The following is a 17740-nucleotide window of genomic DNA, read 5'->3' as shown; positions in this document are numbered from 1 at the left end:
TGAAACACTGCAGCACAGCACATGGTGAAACTATGAAATGTGTCCTCTGTATTTAACCATCACCCTTGATGAGCAGTGGGCAGCCATGACAGGTACCCGGGGACAGTACCTTGCTCAGTGGCACCTCAGTGGCACCTTGGCGGCCTAAGATTCGAACTGCCAACCTTCTGATTACAGGTCTGCTTCCTGTAATCAGCAACCAATGGCTACCAATGCCCTCCAACGCTACACATACAGTACAGGCCAAAAGCTTGGACACACCTTCTCATTCAATGTGTCTTCTTTATTTTCATGACCATTTACATTTACAAACTATGAATAAACACATGTGGAGTTATGTACTTAACAAAAAAAGGTGAAATAACTGTCTTTGCTCTGATTACTGATTTGCACACTCTTGGCATTCTCTCGATGATCTTCAAGAGGTCGTCACCTGAAATGGTTTCCAACAGTCTTGAAGGAGTTCCCAGAGGTGTTTAGCACTTGTTGGCCCCTTTGCCTTCACTCTGCAGTCCAGCTCACCCCAAACCATCTCGACTGGGTTCAGGTCCGGTGACTGTGGAGGTCGGGTCTCCACTTTTTGTTAACTACATAACTCCGCATGTGTTCATTCATAGTTTTGATGCCTTCAGTGAGAATCTACCAACGTAAATGGTCATGAAAATAAAGAAAACACATTGAATGAGAAGGTGTGTCCAAACTTTTGGCCTGTGCTGTATATGAGTCAGTAAGTGTGTTTGGGTGTGAGAGAGTTGTATGAATGGGTGACTGTGTGTGTGTGTGTGTGTGTGTGTGTGCAAGAACCAGGCCGTCAGGGGATAAGTACTCACTAACAGCTGACACGGCTCTGGCCTGAGCTACCTCGCACACAAAGGCCTGTGATTATATTATTGTTTGACTGCGGACCCTCCCCCATCACCCCCAGTGCTCTCCACAGCCAAGATAATTACCAGCATTGTGCCCCAGACGCACACGCACTCTGACAGGGGCACAAAGACACACGTGCCCCAGAGCTGCCCGGCACACACACAGGCACACTTAGAGCTGTGACAAAGGCCCAGAACCTGAGAGGCAACGATCATATCCACACTGACCCTAACACACACACAATTATTCACGCTGACACCAACATATGTGCCAACACGTACATACTAATGATGTACATAGAGATAAAGCAGGAAGGGGCACGTAGTGGCGAACCCCCAGCAAACACTCGCATTCAGTACACACTCGCATACACACGAGTGCAGGAGAAGAGCGCAACGCTGCTGGCAGCTCCCCATCTGTCCCCTCTCCCTCCCAATCTCTTGGCCTGGGTTCAAATGTGACAGGGGAGGGTACTGGGGGAAAAAGAGGAGCGAACAAACAGAAAATGGAGAGAGCGACAGTAGAGCCCGATTCAAACACACACACACACACACACACATATGCAAGCTCACACACACTCACAGTTCTCGGCTTACTCGAACACCTGGAGCTGCTGCCGAGTGCACATCCCTATTAATCCAGCATACTGTTGTGTTGCTGTGGCAACAGCACACAGTTTAGCCTAATCAAAACATGAAGCCATCTTTAAATGTACAGACATCTGGACCACACTACAAAAAAATCGCTCGATGCAACATTTATTGTTTGAAGAGCAAATAAATCAATAAATAACTAAATAAATACTAAAAAGGTGAATGCAAGGCTAGTTGGTCTAGTTGACATCCTGCACACAAAAAAAAGTTTAAGTTGAACCTTCAAACATAGTAAAGCAAGCATTAGCTTCAACCTCTTCTTCTAGGCTGCTCAGTGTTTCTGACATATTTAGATTTAGTCATGTGTTGTTCACATAATTTATTAATGTAGCTGTTTTTATGCTTTAAGGCATTTTCCAATGAGACCAGCATTCATGGAGACAAATCAAAAAGGCAAAACCTGTTCTGCATGACATGAATGTTCTGCTTGTGGAGTGTATGTTGTCTAAGGTTCTTCACCTATTGTAATAAGGCTAGCCATCTTTATTGCCTGGTACCCTAAAGCAGTGACTCTGAAAATGGGGTCCAGTGAGCCCTATGTGTTATAATTTGCATCTGTGGTCTTCACTGCAAAACAAAAGTTGCCAGCAAACCCAGACTCATTCATTTTACTGATGTTAATATGTTTTTTTTTGCCACATAAATCCAATATTATAATAATATATCATATTTAAGGTGTTGGTGGTGACCTGAAGGTCAAAATTCAGCACTTTCCTTCGACTTTGAATATTTGTGTTGAATCACTAGAATTCCTTCTCTGTATGACCCCTTTAGTGCTTGTCGGTGCCACTGGGCGAGTGTTCGCAATGTCGCTCCCCTGTCCCTGCTCTGTAAAAATTTAATGTGTTTTCCCTGCTCAGGTACTCAGGCCAGAGTGGCATTAGCACCAGAGAAATGGCTTTGGTTGCAAAAATGAGTGAAGATGTAGGGGCGATGGGGGTGGACCGGTACATTTTTGGAGGAGGGGGTGGCTTAAGTGGCTGCTATAGGGGGGAAAAAAAGAGCAGCCTGACGGGTTGTGTTTACAAGATTGCACACAGACATGAACAAATGCAGCCATTAACGCTGTGTCCCCCTTTTCATTCGCTGTTATTATCTTCCCTTCCTTTTTTATGCTCCTGCCCCACCCCACTGCACTTGTCTGAAACAGATGGGCACAGCCAGAAACCAAGAAAGATATGGGCTGAATGGGCTACAGCAGTGCCGCCTGTCTTTCAACCTACTGGATAAAGATTCTCCAAAAAATCAGTGTACATTACTCGAGCAGACTTTACACTACTATTACCAGAGAGAGAGAGGTGTAAGAGTAATTCAGATAGATAATGGGTGTTTGTGATAGAAAAAGTGAAGAGGGTGTGGGTGTGTGTGTCTTTGGGTGGGAGGTGAGCGCCCTTTGTGTGTTTAATAGCCTGAGAACACAAAGTCGTGCCCCTGGGGCTGCAGTCAAGTCTGAGCAGAGGAGAAGATCGATCAACAACAAACCCTGAAACTGACACCCTCTACTGCACATACACACACACACACACACACACACACACACACACACACATACACACATACTAGCATCACGAGGACTTCAGATCATTACAGATGTGTCAGATCCATTATTAACTATATACAGACCAAGTAATGTGATTATTTTCTGCTTTGGGTTTCCTCTTTGAGTCCATATATAGATTCTTAGAAGGTAAAATTTATTTAACAAGGATTCTGATGAAAAAGTAAAAACACACAAAGCCAAAGACTCATCTTTAGGGAACAACCAGAGGTGGAAAGAGCCAAGTTGTTCTCTACTAGTTACTGGAATCTTCTGAATTCGAGGGATAATTCCAACATCTTTCTCTTTCCTCAAGTCCAGTCTCTTGTTCCTTCCACGGGCACATACTGAACCTGAACCTACAAACCACCTCTGGAATCAAAACGGAAAACAGAAAATGGCAACTCCAGTGGACAGGGGATGGGCTGGAAGGAAGGACCTCTGTCTGGAACAGCCATGTGGCTTTAGCCATCTGTTGGTGTGCTCTAAATTAATTAGCTGAACTCATTACTGGTTTTTGCAAAGCTTTCAGGCAACCTCCTGCAGGCCACGGTGGAAACCTCTTTCTGCCTCTCGCTCGTACTTCACCAGGCCATCTCCACGTCCTACTTGCTTTATTTCTCCACCTTCGTAACCTCAGCGCTTTCAACAAGGCTCAGGCTTCCGTGCTCTACGTCTGCCACCAAATTGTTTCTAGATCTTCTCCGAGAACAGAAAATAAACATTTAAAGAACCCCCGCAGAATGGTTCTGTTGCTATGAATCTGTTTTCCGTCCTGTCTATGCCTCTTTCTCTATTTCCCCGTGACCAAAGAAACAACAGATGGGGCTCAACATCATCCGTGAAGGAGGGATATAAAGAGAGAGAGAGAGAGAGAGAGGGAGGGAGCGAGACTGAGAGTAAAAAGGCAGGGATGGGGAAGGAGAGAAAGAGAGAAAGAGAGAGGAGGGGCAGAAGCAGAGGCATTCATTATTTACACCACTTCGTATTGGAATATTAATGCTAAAAGCAATCGGGCAACCCTTCATTAAATTAACTGGAGATGCAGTGCGAGGGAGAGAAAGAGAGGTAGGTGGAGAAAGTGAGAGAGTGATAGAGAGCGAGAGAGAGAAGGCTGGTTAGATGGAGAGAAAAGGATAGACAGTGGGAGAGATGAAAAAGGCACATGCTGTTAAAAGGGCCCTAAAATTAGTGAAGCAAAAATGCATCCATTAAGGCGCTGAATTCAGCTTTCCACTCTCGCTCTCCTCGTCTCCACTTGCCTCTTCCAAACATCTCACACGCATTACTGAAAGCTGCTGCTTCTGCTGCAGCTGAACCCCACATTACTCCCAAAAAGAGAGTAAAAAGGGAAAAAATAGCAAAAGATGCTGAAACTTCTGCCCTGCGTACGCCTTGGAATCGCAGCATAAAACACGTCAGTCCAAACGCTTCCATCTTAAATGGAACTGAATGTCATTAATGCCACAAAAATGGCAGACAGGAATACAGTCTAGAAAAATCTGTATATTAGGCTAAAGTTTTCATATAACTGAAGAATCAGTTGGAGATAAATAAATAAATAACTAAATACATGAAAAGGTCGCCCATTATTATTTTTCTTGCTTTTATATCGATTCTGTATCCGAAGTCTCTTTCCAAATTCAGCCTTGGTGCAGAATTACAGCTACGTTGATCCAGTCCCACAATGACATTTCCCCAGGACGTGCCGTTTCGGTGTCTGTAGCTTTAAATGCTAATGAGGAGGAGAGAGGCGGGACGAGGAGGAGAGTGGCCTAGAGGTTGGCATTTGCGGAAATGACGTCACCAACACCATTCACCAACAACAATGTTTGGTGCAGACAAGAAGTCGTGTCGGGGCTTTTTCCAGAATAAAAAATGAATCCCCTTGAGACGACATAAGAAAAGTGAAAAAAAGTGAACGTGAAGTGATTGTCACATGTGATACACAGCAGCACGGTGCACACAGTGAAATTTGTCCTCTGCATTTATCCCATCACCCTGAGTGAGCAGTGGGCAGCCATGACCGGCGCCCGGGGAGCAGTGTGTGGGGACGGTGCTTTGCTCAGTGGCACCTCAGTTGTACCTTGGCTGGTCCGGATTCGAACAAGCAACCTTCTGATTATGGGGCCACTTCCTTAACCGCTAGGCCACCACTGCCCCATAAGGGAACGTAAGCGCTCTTTTACACCTATCGCCATTTCTCCGCAGGACCATAGACAGGCTGGGGGAAATCGTATTAATGTTAAATAATTTTCATGTCAGGGGACCTTTAAGAAAACAACAGAAAATACTTTATGGATACAAGGTTCAAGGTCGTGTATGATTATTATCAATTATTTCCACAAGAGAGAAGATGCAAAGTTAAAGAGAAAAACTTGTGATAGGAACATACAGTGTAAATTCTCTAATTAATGCACAAGGAACAAAAAAAATCAAATTTGGTAGAAAGGAATGGCAAAGACAACAAGGAAGAAAGAAATCAAAATGGAGTTGTAATATTCTCCGGTCATGTGGCGTCGTCAGATTTAACCTTTACGTAACACAAAAACGAGGACGGGTGCTGAGTTGGCCTGACTGTCCCCATTGTGCATAAACGGCCATAAGGGACTGACGATACTGAGTGGACGCCAAACTCTGTCGATCACCTCCTGAATTCCCGTCCCCATTCGGGCGCTGTGTCCTGCAGCAGCCATTTGACGTGGCGGAGCACGTGGACGCCTGTGTGTTGTATATATTAGCACAGGGAATGCTGGGATAGCCTGCTGCCCAGAGCGGATTATTGATTTTAATAGCAGATGCGGCCGTATCAGAAAGATGTCGTATCGCATGCAGATTGCGGCTCTGATCCGCGGGCACCGCCCTCTGCTACGCCGCGCAGCAAACAACACGCCCGAATGCCTGCACACATTCTGCAGTAGCGTACCCCTGTACTTACTGCATTAATAACGTGTATTTATCGAACGATAAAGACACTAAGGTGCCGGTTCCTGATGTGTTAATAAGTGCACTATTGTTATTCTTAAAAGGAAAGTAGAAATGTAACACACCCCCAGGCCACCGGCACTAATAAACCATTAACTTGGATTTGCCGTTGACTGCCGGCTCTGTACAAGTAGCTACAGATTGTTGTACGTGTGTGTCAGTGTGTGTGTGTGTGTGTGTGTGTCAGTGTGTGTGTGTGCTCTCTGTCTCCTCGCTTGCCCCATCTCTAGGAACAAATAAGGGTGGGGTGGGTACAGGGGGGTGGGTGCTGTCCGCCATCTGCCAGAACCTGGGGCTGTTCTTGCCCCGCTGGCCGCATCACCCCCCGCCCCTCTCTCGCTCTCTCTCTCTCTCGCTCTCTCTCTGTTCTGACGGGACCGTGTCATGACACTACTCTCCTGGCCTGGCTTCGCTCTGGGAGACGCTGCTCTCACACAAAATAAACCGGTTGTCCCAACAATTAGACAAAGTGGTCGGCGGGGACAAACGGAAAGTGAAAACGAGTGAGAGGAGAAGGGACGGGGGACGGGCGAAACGCGGGGGCCTCCGACCGCGCAGGAGAACTCTTGTCATGTCAATAAAACTCGTTCCCAATCTGAAGCAGCGCGGCGCACATGAAGAGTAGGGTGGTGGCGGGGGGGGGGATCGATGCAGAAAGGGGACGGGGCGGGCGGGGGAGGCGCAGAGAGAGAGAGAGGGCGAGCGAGCCAGATAAACAGAGGCAGTGTTGCACACGAGTGAGCAGACATGAATCAGGTCAGGAAATAAAACAGGCCGAGAGTCAGGGAGCAGCGGACCCATTCCGCTGGATAAGTATACACGTGTACCTCTCCATTCAGCACACACACACACACACACACACACACCCTCCAAACACAACTAGACTACCATTTCTGTGAAAAGAGCATGCTGACTGGGTATGTTTTAATTCCTTTCAGTTTCAAATCCTTGAACAACGGCTGTGACGTAAGCGGCTTTTAGTGAAGTCTCCTTGCTTGCGATGCTTGTTGGAGAAAGTGTGAGAACGTGGAACTTTTCAAGCACGGAGCAAGAACCAGCCATTCAAAGCCATTTGATCCATTTTCCTGACGCATTTGGCCAATCAGTTTGTCCGGTTTATTGCAGGTTAATTGAGTTTCGTTCGCCGCTCCTGTGCTCCACCCTCAAACATGTGAGCAAGCAACATTAACATGTTTTCAGATCAATCGCAGCGTTAAACGCCTTAATTCTGACAGCCCTGAATTAACACACTGTACTCAGTCAAAGTTTGCAGCCCGCTTCCATCTCAGGTTTAAGCTAACAGGGCTGCAACTCAAAAAAGCAAGAAACTACTTATTCAAATCCTGCAGTCTTTCATGGCACTGTGTACTATCACATGATTGGTTAGAAAAAATGATTTGTTTCTAAAATGCAGCTGAAACGTGTCCACATCCTAACAAACACTGAACTCCCATGCCCTGCATTCACACACAGTAGCTTGATATTTACGCAGAGTATTCTGATATGCATTACTGTAATTTACATTTACAGCATTTATCAGACGCTCTTATCCAGAGCGACTTACAATCAGTAGTTACAGGGACAGTCTCCCTGGAGCAACTTAGGGTTAAGTGTCTTGCTCAGGGACACAATGGTAGTAAGTGGGATTCGAACCCGGGTCTTCTGGTTCATAGGCGAGTGTGTTACCCACTAGGCTACTACCAACCTGTAATAATAGATATGTACGTTTTAACAAATATTATTTCAATATTACATTACATTTTAATGCCTTTTCTTCAATTACACAACGTTTTATTTAAATGTATAGCTGGGGATGTCTTGTTAAGGGCTTTTGTGTATTTTTTTGTAGGCGTCACGTCTGTGCTATGAGGCAGGGAATCAGCAGAAAACGGCCTGGCAAACCGCCTGCTCTCTGCAAATGCAGCAGGCTGCACCAGATACATAGAACCTACAATAATAATAAAAAAGTTCATTTACCAAAAAGTCCAGACTGGCCGGTTCCACCAGCTGTGAGGACGACACATTAAAGGGGTGCGTGCCTGTACGTTCCTGCTGAATAACAGTATCGCCACAACGAAAACGGAGTTTACTGATGGCGAACGCGAAGCTGGCGTATTTCTAGTCTCTAGACGGACACTTTCGTCTTTTAAACTAGTCACACGGGTCAAAGAAATCCCTGAAAAGGCGTCTTTGCCAGACCCAGAGCGAAAGACGCATCCCCTGGGCCCGGCAGGCCTCAGAGAAAAGGCAAGGAAGAGGGAAAGGGGGAGAGAGAGGGGCAATAAATGCGAGTCTGTTTTCCCCTCCACATAAATAAACAAGGCAAGCTCTTGTCAGTCATGGAGAGAGAAAGCGCACTCTGTCTGAAGAGAGAGAGAGAGAGACAGAGAGAGAGAGAGAAAACATACACCCCACACAAACAACCCAGAGATAGATGCAGCTGAATGAGGGACACAGTGATGGAGGGAAGGGGGAAGGCAGAACGCACGAGGAAAAAAAGAGATCAAGGAAAGAAAGGACAGACTGAGCAGATAAAGTTCAGATGAAAAGAAACAATCCCAGAAGATGAAGCTCACAGAAGGGGTTTTGTGGTGATGGATTCATTTTGAATCATCGCATTGGGTGTCTTCTGCGTAACTTCTCACAGTGGCAGTAAGGTGTCACCCAGAAAGGGCCATAGCATCTTCTGACCTGCGTTCATTTCAGGTGTGTGTCACACAAAGCTGAAAAAAGGTAACGCTGGCTAAACTTAAAAAAAAAAAATTAAGTAAATTGTTCCACCTAATATTTTAGCATTGCCGCAATGTGAATAAACCAAGCAAACCTGATGTCAGTAGATTATATTAAAAAAAAAAAAAATTACTCTTGAGCGTAAAGCTTTACGCTACGTACTGTAATGGGAAAAAAAGTCACGTTTTTCAGTGTCTATGTATTTTGAGTTTGCACGTGTGGCATGCTGATATGGTGCAATGCCTCCCTTTTTTTTTTTTATTAAAGGTGCAGTGATTGCGCATCTACATGAGGAGGGGTGTGTCGGGGGACTCCGGAGAACCTGTACCGAGGCTGGGCACGGGATTTAACTGGAATGTATACGAGATTCAAATTTCCTTTACTCCATCCTTCTCTCATTCACTCCCCTCTCTCTTCCTTCCTGTGTCTTGCGGGAGGCAGCGAAGAAAAAAAAAATTCAGTTGTATTTTACACATTCTGCATTCAAAATGAAGGAAATACTGCATGCATAAGAAACGTCGCATTGCACATCGTTTACGTTCCAATGCTTTGATCTAATGATGATCGCAGTTTGCTCGCAACAAGCAGGCTCAGTTTACGCTCACAATGATTCGCATTAAAAAAAAAATGATCATCACTTAATGGTTAAAAGACGTAAATAAAAAGGAAAAGCTGTGTCCGTGAAAGCCTGGGGCACTCCAGGGGAACAGGTTACACTCTGGGGAGGTGGTGGGAGACTAAGAGAACTAGAGGCTGGGGGGCGCAACAGTGAGAAAACTCCCAAAGTGGCAAATTAGACATTTCTTTTTAAATATTTTGTGACGGGGAAAAAAAAAGCAAGGCCTTGCTGCCCAAGGCCTTGCTAAGCACACGTTGGCCAACAGAGCACAGATGAACTACGCAGCACAGGCTGGAAGACAGAAGGCGTAGAAGAGAGAGAAGAAGGGTGGTTTTGTGAAGTGATGGGTGGTGAAATTTCAGTGCTTTTAAGACCAGAATTGGAATTGACAGGTAATCTCCTTTTCCTTCAGATGCGGATCAAGAGCCAACACATAATCAATAGCGTGCCACCAGCCGGCTACCTGGACATAACCTTCGTACTGGTGATGTAGGTCTCGAGACCAATTTTTTGTGGCCTCGGCCTTGTCTTAGTCTCGGCTCTATTTGGTCTCGGTCTTGTCTTGGACCTAAATTCAAATACAACCAGTCAGATTCCTCTATTTTAAAAATGTTACATTGCATACATTTTTCTCATCGCATCATACCGAAGTATATAATGTCCCCAAAGTCGGTTTTTGACATGGGCCGTGGCACAGGGCACAACAATTTATATTGCCCATTTGTGGCTGGCTGTATGACTATTTTGTGGAACCATGCTATCCTGTGCGCACAAATTAGTGATTGTCACAGCACAACACACGGTGGCACAACGAAATGTGTCCTCTGCTTTTAACCATCACCCTTGGTGAGCAGTGGGCAGCCATGACAGGCGCCCGGGGAGCAGTGTGTGAATTAATTTAGAGTAAATTATTTTAAATAGCATGTGAACACAGGATAATTTTCCCAGCTCATGGAACTTTAGGGGCTCCGTACACTGCCCTTTGTTAAGATCAGTAATCCAGCACCATCTTACTGATGTTCATTTGATGAATTTAAAAGTGTTTGTGAAGATTTGAGAGCCAAACGTCCTATCTTTTCTATTCAAAGCAAGGGATCATTACATCGCCATATTCATAACCCTGGTCTGTTTTAGGTTTTGGTCTTGGTCTCGCCTTAGTATGTCTTGGTCTTGGTATCTTCATGTCTTGGCAATGTCTTGGTCTCGTTTTAGGCAGTCTTTACCACAGCACTACTCCTTACTCACTGGTTGCCATTGGCTAACTGCTGCTGTCCCCTTCTCTTCAGTAACACATGGAACTCCAAATTAAATAGTGAAATATAGGTTAGATATATATTTTTAGGCACCTCTCTCTCTATCTCTCTCACATGCACACACACATACACACACACCACCAACAAAAGCACACAGAGAAGCATGGATATACTCATTTTCACACTTCAGGCAACTCTGTCACACTCTGCCAATGTCATTTACAGCACAGCACACAGACACACATGCATCATGAATGCTGCCATCAAACAGCATTAGGGCTTTGCTAAGAAATCAGTGGAATAATTAGAATAACGGGTCTGTTCCTTGCCTCATTATTCGTGACAATGAGACCCGCTCACTTGCTCCATCAGGTTAAATGTCAATGCTCTTCATTTGTTAACACTAGAGAGGAGGTATGAGGAGACTTCACACCATGGCCATAATCCATCCTCTTCATCGCTCTACGTCTCTTTGCTTGGGTTTCTTGTTACGGCCAGTGACTCATGAAAAATACATTTCACACGTATGAGTACAGACAGAGGCGCAGAACGAAGGTTGATACACAACTAACTAGGAGGGAGAAACAGAGGCCATGTTCTCTGGGCAACGCCAAATGAATTGGCCAAGGCACTATGCAAATGTTCGCTCAGCTAACGAGCCCGGCTGGATGATTGGAGGGCCATTGAAATTCTTCTCGTGCACAACCACCCTCCCTCGCACTGCCTCTGTCTTCGTCCATTTCTCCCTTCCTATTTTTCTCTCGGCTGTGCATTCTATCTATCTATCTATCTATCTATCTATCTATCTATCTATCTATCTATCTATCTATCTATCTATCTATCTATCTATCTATCTATCTATCTATCTATCTATCTATCTATCTATGAATATATATCTAGGCTATTAATGACTCCATTTGTCCCTCTACACTCCTCAGTGGACACGGCGGCACTGCCCCTCCTCAAACAGCCCCGCCACTGGTCCACACCTGCTCTCCCTGTTCAACATCCAAAACACGGCCTCTGAATAAACAAGTACAATCCCGCACACCACCGCCGCGCATAAACACGCATCAATAAGTAAAGGCTTCCATTTCCCTCCTCCTCCTCCTCCTCATCGCACACACACACACACACACACACACGGAAGCATACGGCGGGAACGCAAGCAGTACACGTCTCTCCTTCTCTCACCCGTGTCTTTAACAGGGAAAAAAGAAGACAGACACTGAAATAAATAAGGGGGGGGGGCATGCATCTTTTATGGACACACATGCAGGCATCATCCCTTCGCTCGGAGGATTTAAGAGTGCTCCTCCTCTCTCTCTCTTTCTCTCTCTCTTTCCCTCACTCTGTCCATCTGTCCAACCTCACCTTCTACTTTCAGCCAATGCTTTTTTTTTTTTTTTGTCACACGGCCGTTGTGCATAATTCAGAACATCTTTCTTGGCCATTCTGTACTTCTGTTTTATTTCATTTTCTTTTTTTGAGAGCGTTGATGTCACTCGGTCCCTGACTCCCTGACCCTCTGCTGCTGGAGCTGCCCCCGCCGTCTAACTGGCAAATAGGTCTGCGATAGAGTGCGAGAGAAATGTGACAAAATGGTGACTGAAGCTGAAACAGCAGCTGGAGTGGCGGCACGCTTCACTAAAGAGGGCTCTGATTACTAACGCTCACAGAACACACACCCCGCTCCATTTCTCCATCTCTCCGTCTCTCTCTCTCTCTCCTCTGTTTCCCCGTTTGTTCTCGTTTGCTCTCTTCTCCTCCTCTCTTTTTCATACTCATCTTTTCCCGGTTGCTACTCAACAAAGGCAGAGTGTGAATGCTCTGTCTTAAACATGCAGATTGGAGGAAAATGGCCGCCAGTGAAAAAGAGAGAGAGAGAGAGCGAGAGAGGGAGAGATAGACGTAGAGACAGACAGAGATACAGAGACCTATGACTTCCATCCTGCTGGCATTAAATATTCCCTTTGAATGTTTAACCAGAGTATGAATATGTTTAATTTGGAAGTATGCTGAGGGTGTATGAAGAACATCCATGAGAAAGAGAGGAAGATGGCAGTCCTGTTGCTGTTGTTGTCATTTGTCATCTGCAGTCTAAAATCACACATAAAATCAATAATAATTATCAGTGATAATAATATGCATCACTAATGTGCAAGACCCTGCAGAAAAGACCCTACACATACTGCTCATGCTTTTTGCCGGGCTGTATAAAAGATATCGATAAATTGCGTATTTGAAGAGGCTAATGTGAATAAGCATGATTAAGTATTTGTCCGCCCTTCGTGACTCAGTTTGCGTACGTGCGCGCGAGTCTAAATGCACTGGCTGGAGTCACGGTGATGTGCTAATAAAAATCACGCAGCGATGCATCCTCACACCTTCCTCATTCCGACCGTTGTTTCACACCCGTTGCCATGGCGATGAGATAAAACTCCCACTGTTTTTGGCTAGGTGGGTAGGAGGAGAATGGATCTATGACAAACGGTCACATTAATACTCGCATGTTGACGCATGCAAAGCATTCTCTCACCCGCTGTATTAGACAAGCAATTAACAATTACTCACATTTACCACCAAAAATACACAACTGCAGCAAAAAAAATAAAAAATCTAAAAATACTGAAAACAAAACGAAAAAGCCTGTGAGACTGTTTTGGCTGTCAAATATTAACACGTCATGCATGCGAGGTCTGCTGCAGAACAGTCCACTCATTTCTGGCATCTATTGCTCTACACACATGCACCATGTCCTCCTGGTCATTCTGGAAACAAAAGGACGAAACCTGTCAAAGAGCGACTTGTGTTGCCATACTGACCGAGCTGAGTAGAATAGAGAGTGAAGGGGCACTCCTGGCCAAACTGACAGACACGGGTCATGTAAAATTGGTGTGTGTGTGTGTGTGTGTGTAAATGGCCATAAAGTCTAAAGTCTACATTTTTGTGTGATATATACAGGAGTTTATATCTTGACGACATGACATGGATGTTTTGAAGGTGTTCTGTGAGTTCCTGAATGTAATTTTCTGTAGTTTGCACAATCAGAATTCTTTAATTAAACCACTGATAATGTTTGGCAGCAGGCATGGATGTGCGTGTAATGGTGCCAGCCATTGCCATGGTAACAACTGCGAAGATGGGGCTTGTTTACAGATTTTTCCTGTTTCCAATTTCATGCATTAAAGCCGGAGTTTGGTTTAATGATTTGTTGAGCCATTAAGTTCTGCAGTGAGTTCAAACCCTGGCTCAAGACCTTTTGTGTGCGTAGGTTGCGTGCTCTCCCCGTGTTGCTCTGGGTTTCCTACGGGTTCTCCGTTTTTTGTCCTGAAGTGAGAGTGTGAGAGTGTGTATAAGCCCTGTGGTGAGCTGGCAACATGTCCTGGTTCCCAGGATGGACCTGAGTGACAGGACGAAGCATTTTAGGACAGTAAGTGAGTGAGTGTTGTTTCTAGTTCTCAGAAGTCACATGATGTGGCATGTGACATGTCAAGTCACTTTCAGAATTTTCAAGTTCACATTCAAGTCACTTTGACATCCACAACAGCTTGATCTAACATTTTAACAGATCAGTGAATGTCAGCACACATCTTTGCCGTCATGTTGGCAAACATATAATCAATAAGCCGAACCTCAAATATCTCATTAACATTTTAATGAAGCTTCAAAAACACCTATCACGTGTGAGGATGTGAAGTGAATGCAAAAGGAGACCTCTGTCCTGTGAGTAAAGCCTTTTTATTACTCCACTACAGAAAGAAGCACAGTGACAAGGTCAAGAGCAATTGACAGATGCAAAGTCAAATACTGAGCGTCCAAGAACCCAGTGTTCGGGCCGGATCCAGGGGGATGTGGGTTTTTTGGTTAGAATTTAGCCTGGTTATTTCATTTTTATCCCGGTGATCCTTCTCTGCTCTGCTGACCCGTGCTTATGAAAAGTGTCTGTTTGACTTCCATAATAGGACAGGACTCCTCCATTGATTTATTTATTGCGTGGCCAACTGCCATTGAGAAGTTTAGCAGAAACGTTCGGGCGATGAGGGCCTGATTTTGGGGATTGGGATGGGACCAGAATTATGTGTGTATATGATTATGTCTGCACGTCTGTGCATTTGGGGTGGAGTCTGTTAAAACAGGGGCAGACTAATGAGAACATGCATAATCTCACCTCCAAATCCAGCACCAAACCCTTTGCTATTACCCTTATCCTCTTAAACCCCCTCCACTTACACAGAAATACACACAGACACAAATCACACATACACACACGCACACACACACACACACACACACACATCCTTAAATATGAAACCAAAGCACAATAAATCAGCTTACTTGCAGAAAAAATAGCCTAAGTGGTCAAAATGCTGGCTGACCCACCTAAGTCCAGGCATTTACTTGTCTGCATGCTGTCTGATCTCAGCCCTAAGACCTGCAAAAATGATCCCAAGTGCTTGTCACTGACACAGTCCCACTATTACGTGACGATTCAAAAAGGTCAGGCCACAGGTCGGTGTAACAGCTCTGGCCTGCGTGGTGCTTGAGCGGCGCCAGTCACCGTGGTTCGACAGGCTTTGGCTAATCCAATGTACAACCAGTTAATCAATCGAGCACTGAGCTTTACACAAACACGCCGCAGAGCCAATACCAGTACACAGGTCTGGGGTGAGGCAGTCAGCGGCCATCCCGCACGCCCCCACTTCAGCAGAGCAATTCAATTTCACAGACTTACAAGGTCCGACCGCGCTCTCGCAGACGTATCCATGACTCCGTGACAACAGAGAGGGGAATCCGACGGCGCGATCGATCGATAGAGCCTGGAAATCCCCCCCCAGGCCCCTCCTCACACTAAACACACACACACACACACTCAGCGGCCGCTCTGGATCAATGAACGCTCCTGTGTGCGAAGGACAGTGAGGCGCGCACACACACCTCCATTGAGAAAGATGAGCGCAGACGGAGGGAGAATAAAGAAAGAGGGAGGAAGAGCCGAGCTGAGTTACTTGCACTATCTGACCTGCAGGCTGTCAGCAGCATTTATTGATTTTCCAATCAACTGCGAGGCCATTGTTTACACAGGCCTACACACACACACACACACACACACAGTAATTGTACACAGAGATTTGCAACAATGACAGAGATAAAAATAGAATAGTGTATAGTGGCCAGTCTGACCTGGCTGTCCACTCAATGACCACGACAAAAAAAAAAAAAAAAAAAAAAAAAAAAAACTGCACGTGACTCTAGGATGCCGTGAGTTAAAACAGGAGCATCGGTATGGGCACACTGAGCGTTGAATTGCCCACACACAGTCGCGCGCACCGGCGAGGCATTTTGTGCACTTTATGCGGCTCCATTTTAAATAATTGCACCGTTCACCTTCCTCTGCCACCCTGGGAAAGGGTGGCTAAAATGACAAAAAAAGGTTTTTAACGCCGAACAACTGCGTTGCACAACAACAAACCCCAATCCAAGCAACGGGGACGTTTTAAATATTCCAACTCCACACCCAGGAAACAACAAACAATCGCACAAAAAGACGGATTTCAGCTTAATGCAGATTTGCTGTACATGGTCTCCGGTGCCATTTTCACAAAGGTTTTCACGTACATGACACCGTTTTATGCAGATTTGATGGCACCGGAACCCATGATGACATTTCCCCAACGCCAAACCCTGGTTTTGTGTCTTACCTGGGACAATGGAGACGGTGTCCTTCTCCCAGGACACCACACTAACGTACTCCTGCACTGCGGACGGAATGAGGCACTTGAAGACGGCCACGTTGCCCCGCATGGAGCGCTGGTCCGCCACGCGTACCGTATATGGCTCCCTGAACACTGTGTTAGGACAAAAGAAAGACAGGTGAGACAGTGAGACAAACAAGTCATAGAAGTCAAATAAGTTACTGAATAGTGCATTTTTTGGTTTGCATCTACCAACCTTGAGTTTGAGCACATGACAGTGAGTAAAACCCCGACCACCTCTGCAATCTCATGTTACCATTGAGCCAAACTCTTTAAAGACTTGAGACATGTTCCTGAGACACGGCACGCTAAACGCGCACGGGTTATTGTAATATAATAAAAAAAAAACCTTAAGAACACATCACAGAAATAAATTCCGAGCACCTCGTTCCCCTTTTGTAGTTTTATTACAGCGTCTTACACTTGCTTCTGGGTTGCATTATCAGAACACCTCCACAACAAATCTACATTAAATACACATAGACATTTAACGTCCAAATGTAATTTATGTACGAATTATGAATGAATGGATTTGAAAGTAATAAATGAATATAATAAAAATGAACCGAAATATGGCCTCTTTATAAAAAGTGCATTGACTTTTGATGCTGATTGGCCCTCGGACTGCTTCTGACACTAAGACGCGGGAAGCTGCGACTGGCTGTGCCATAAAACGCAGTTTATTGGGAGAGAATATTAGCCCGCAGTTCAGAGAGACAAGGGAGCTTAAGCCAATTAAAAGATGCACTGAATTTCCTTCATTTCATTTGGGGAACTCAATTTGTTTACTTTTCATCATCGACACCCATTTACTTATGGATTTTAATTTCTCGTTCCAGCAAGGGGAGAGAACCCCGGCCACGGAGCGCCAGCATGACAACGCAGATTTGATTAGCCCGCACAAGTGCGCGGCCGCAGAACTCGGTGGCACCGCAATTTGATTCGCATCTAATTCGACCGCTGTGCCTTCCTATCTCAGACCAGGGAGTCGTCACTGGAATTGGCGCACCCCCCCTCCCCTCCCCACCGCCTCCCGCCCCGGCTATATAATTAACGCCTAGGCCGCGGGCGAGTTTCCTTGGTCATTAATAACGCGTTCTGCCAGCCGCCAGTGTCACCCACTGAACCCCAAACCGGTGTCCTTGTGTGATCGCGAAGCCGTTTAACCTCAAAGTCCTACAACGTCCCCGCTTTCCTCCTCCCAAACACACCCCATTACTGTTGCGATTGGCAATAACGCCGGGCCTGCCTGTCTGTCTGTCGGTGGCTTCGGGATTCTGAATTTCGCCTGATCGTCTGGGGACGGGAGGGACGTACACCCCTTTGTGTGCCGATCGAAA

At 45.6% G+C, this 17740-nt stretch overlaps 1 protein-coding gene across 5 annotated transcripts in view; it reads right to left on the bottom strand.

The window, feature by feature from the left end:
• dscaml1 (Down syndrome cell adhesion molecule like 1) overlaps positions 1-17740 on the bottom strand; it is an 83050-nt gene that overhangs the window by 51777 nt on the left and 13533 nt on the right. For all 5 annotated transcript variants that reach the window (XM_028961183.1, XM_028961184.1, XM_028961185.1 and 2 more), the window contains exon 3: positions 16347-16493. In XM_028961183.1, coding sequence (XP_028817016.1) covers positions 16347-16493 — 147 coding nt within the window. The remainder of the gene's footprint in view (positions 1-16346; positions 16494-17740) is intronic.

This window comes from Denticeps clupeoides, chromosome 19, assembly GCF_900700375.1.
Source record: "Denticeps clupeoides chromosome 19, fDenClu1.1, whole genome shotgun sequence".
Taxonomy (NCBI): domain Eukaryota; kingdom Metazoa; phylum Chordata; class Actinopteri; order Clupeiformes; family Denticipitidae; genus Denticeps; species Denticeps clupeoides.
This window is presented reverse-complemented; position numbering and strand designations above follow the sequence as displayed.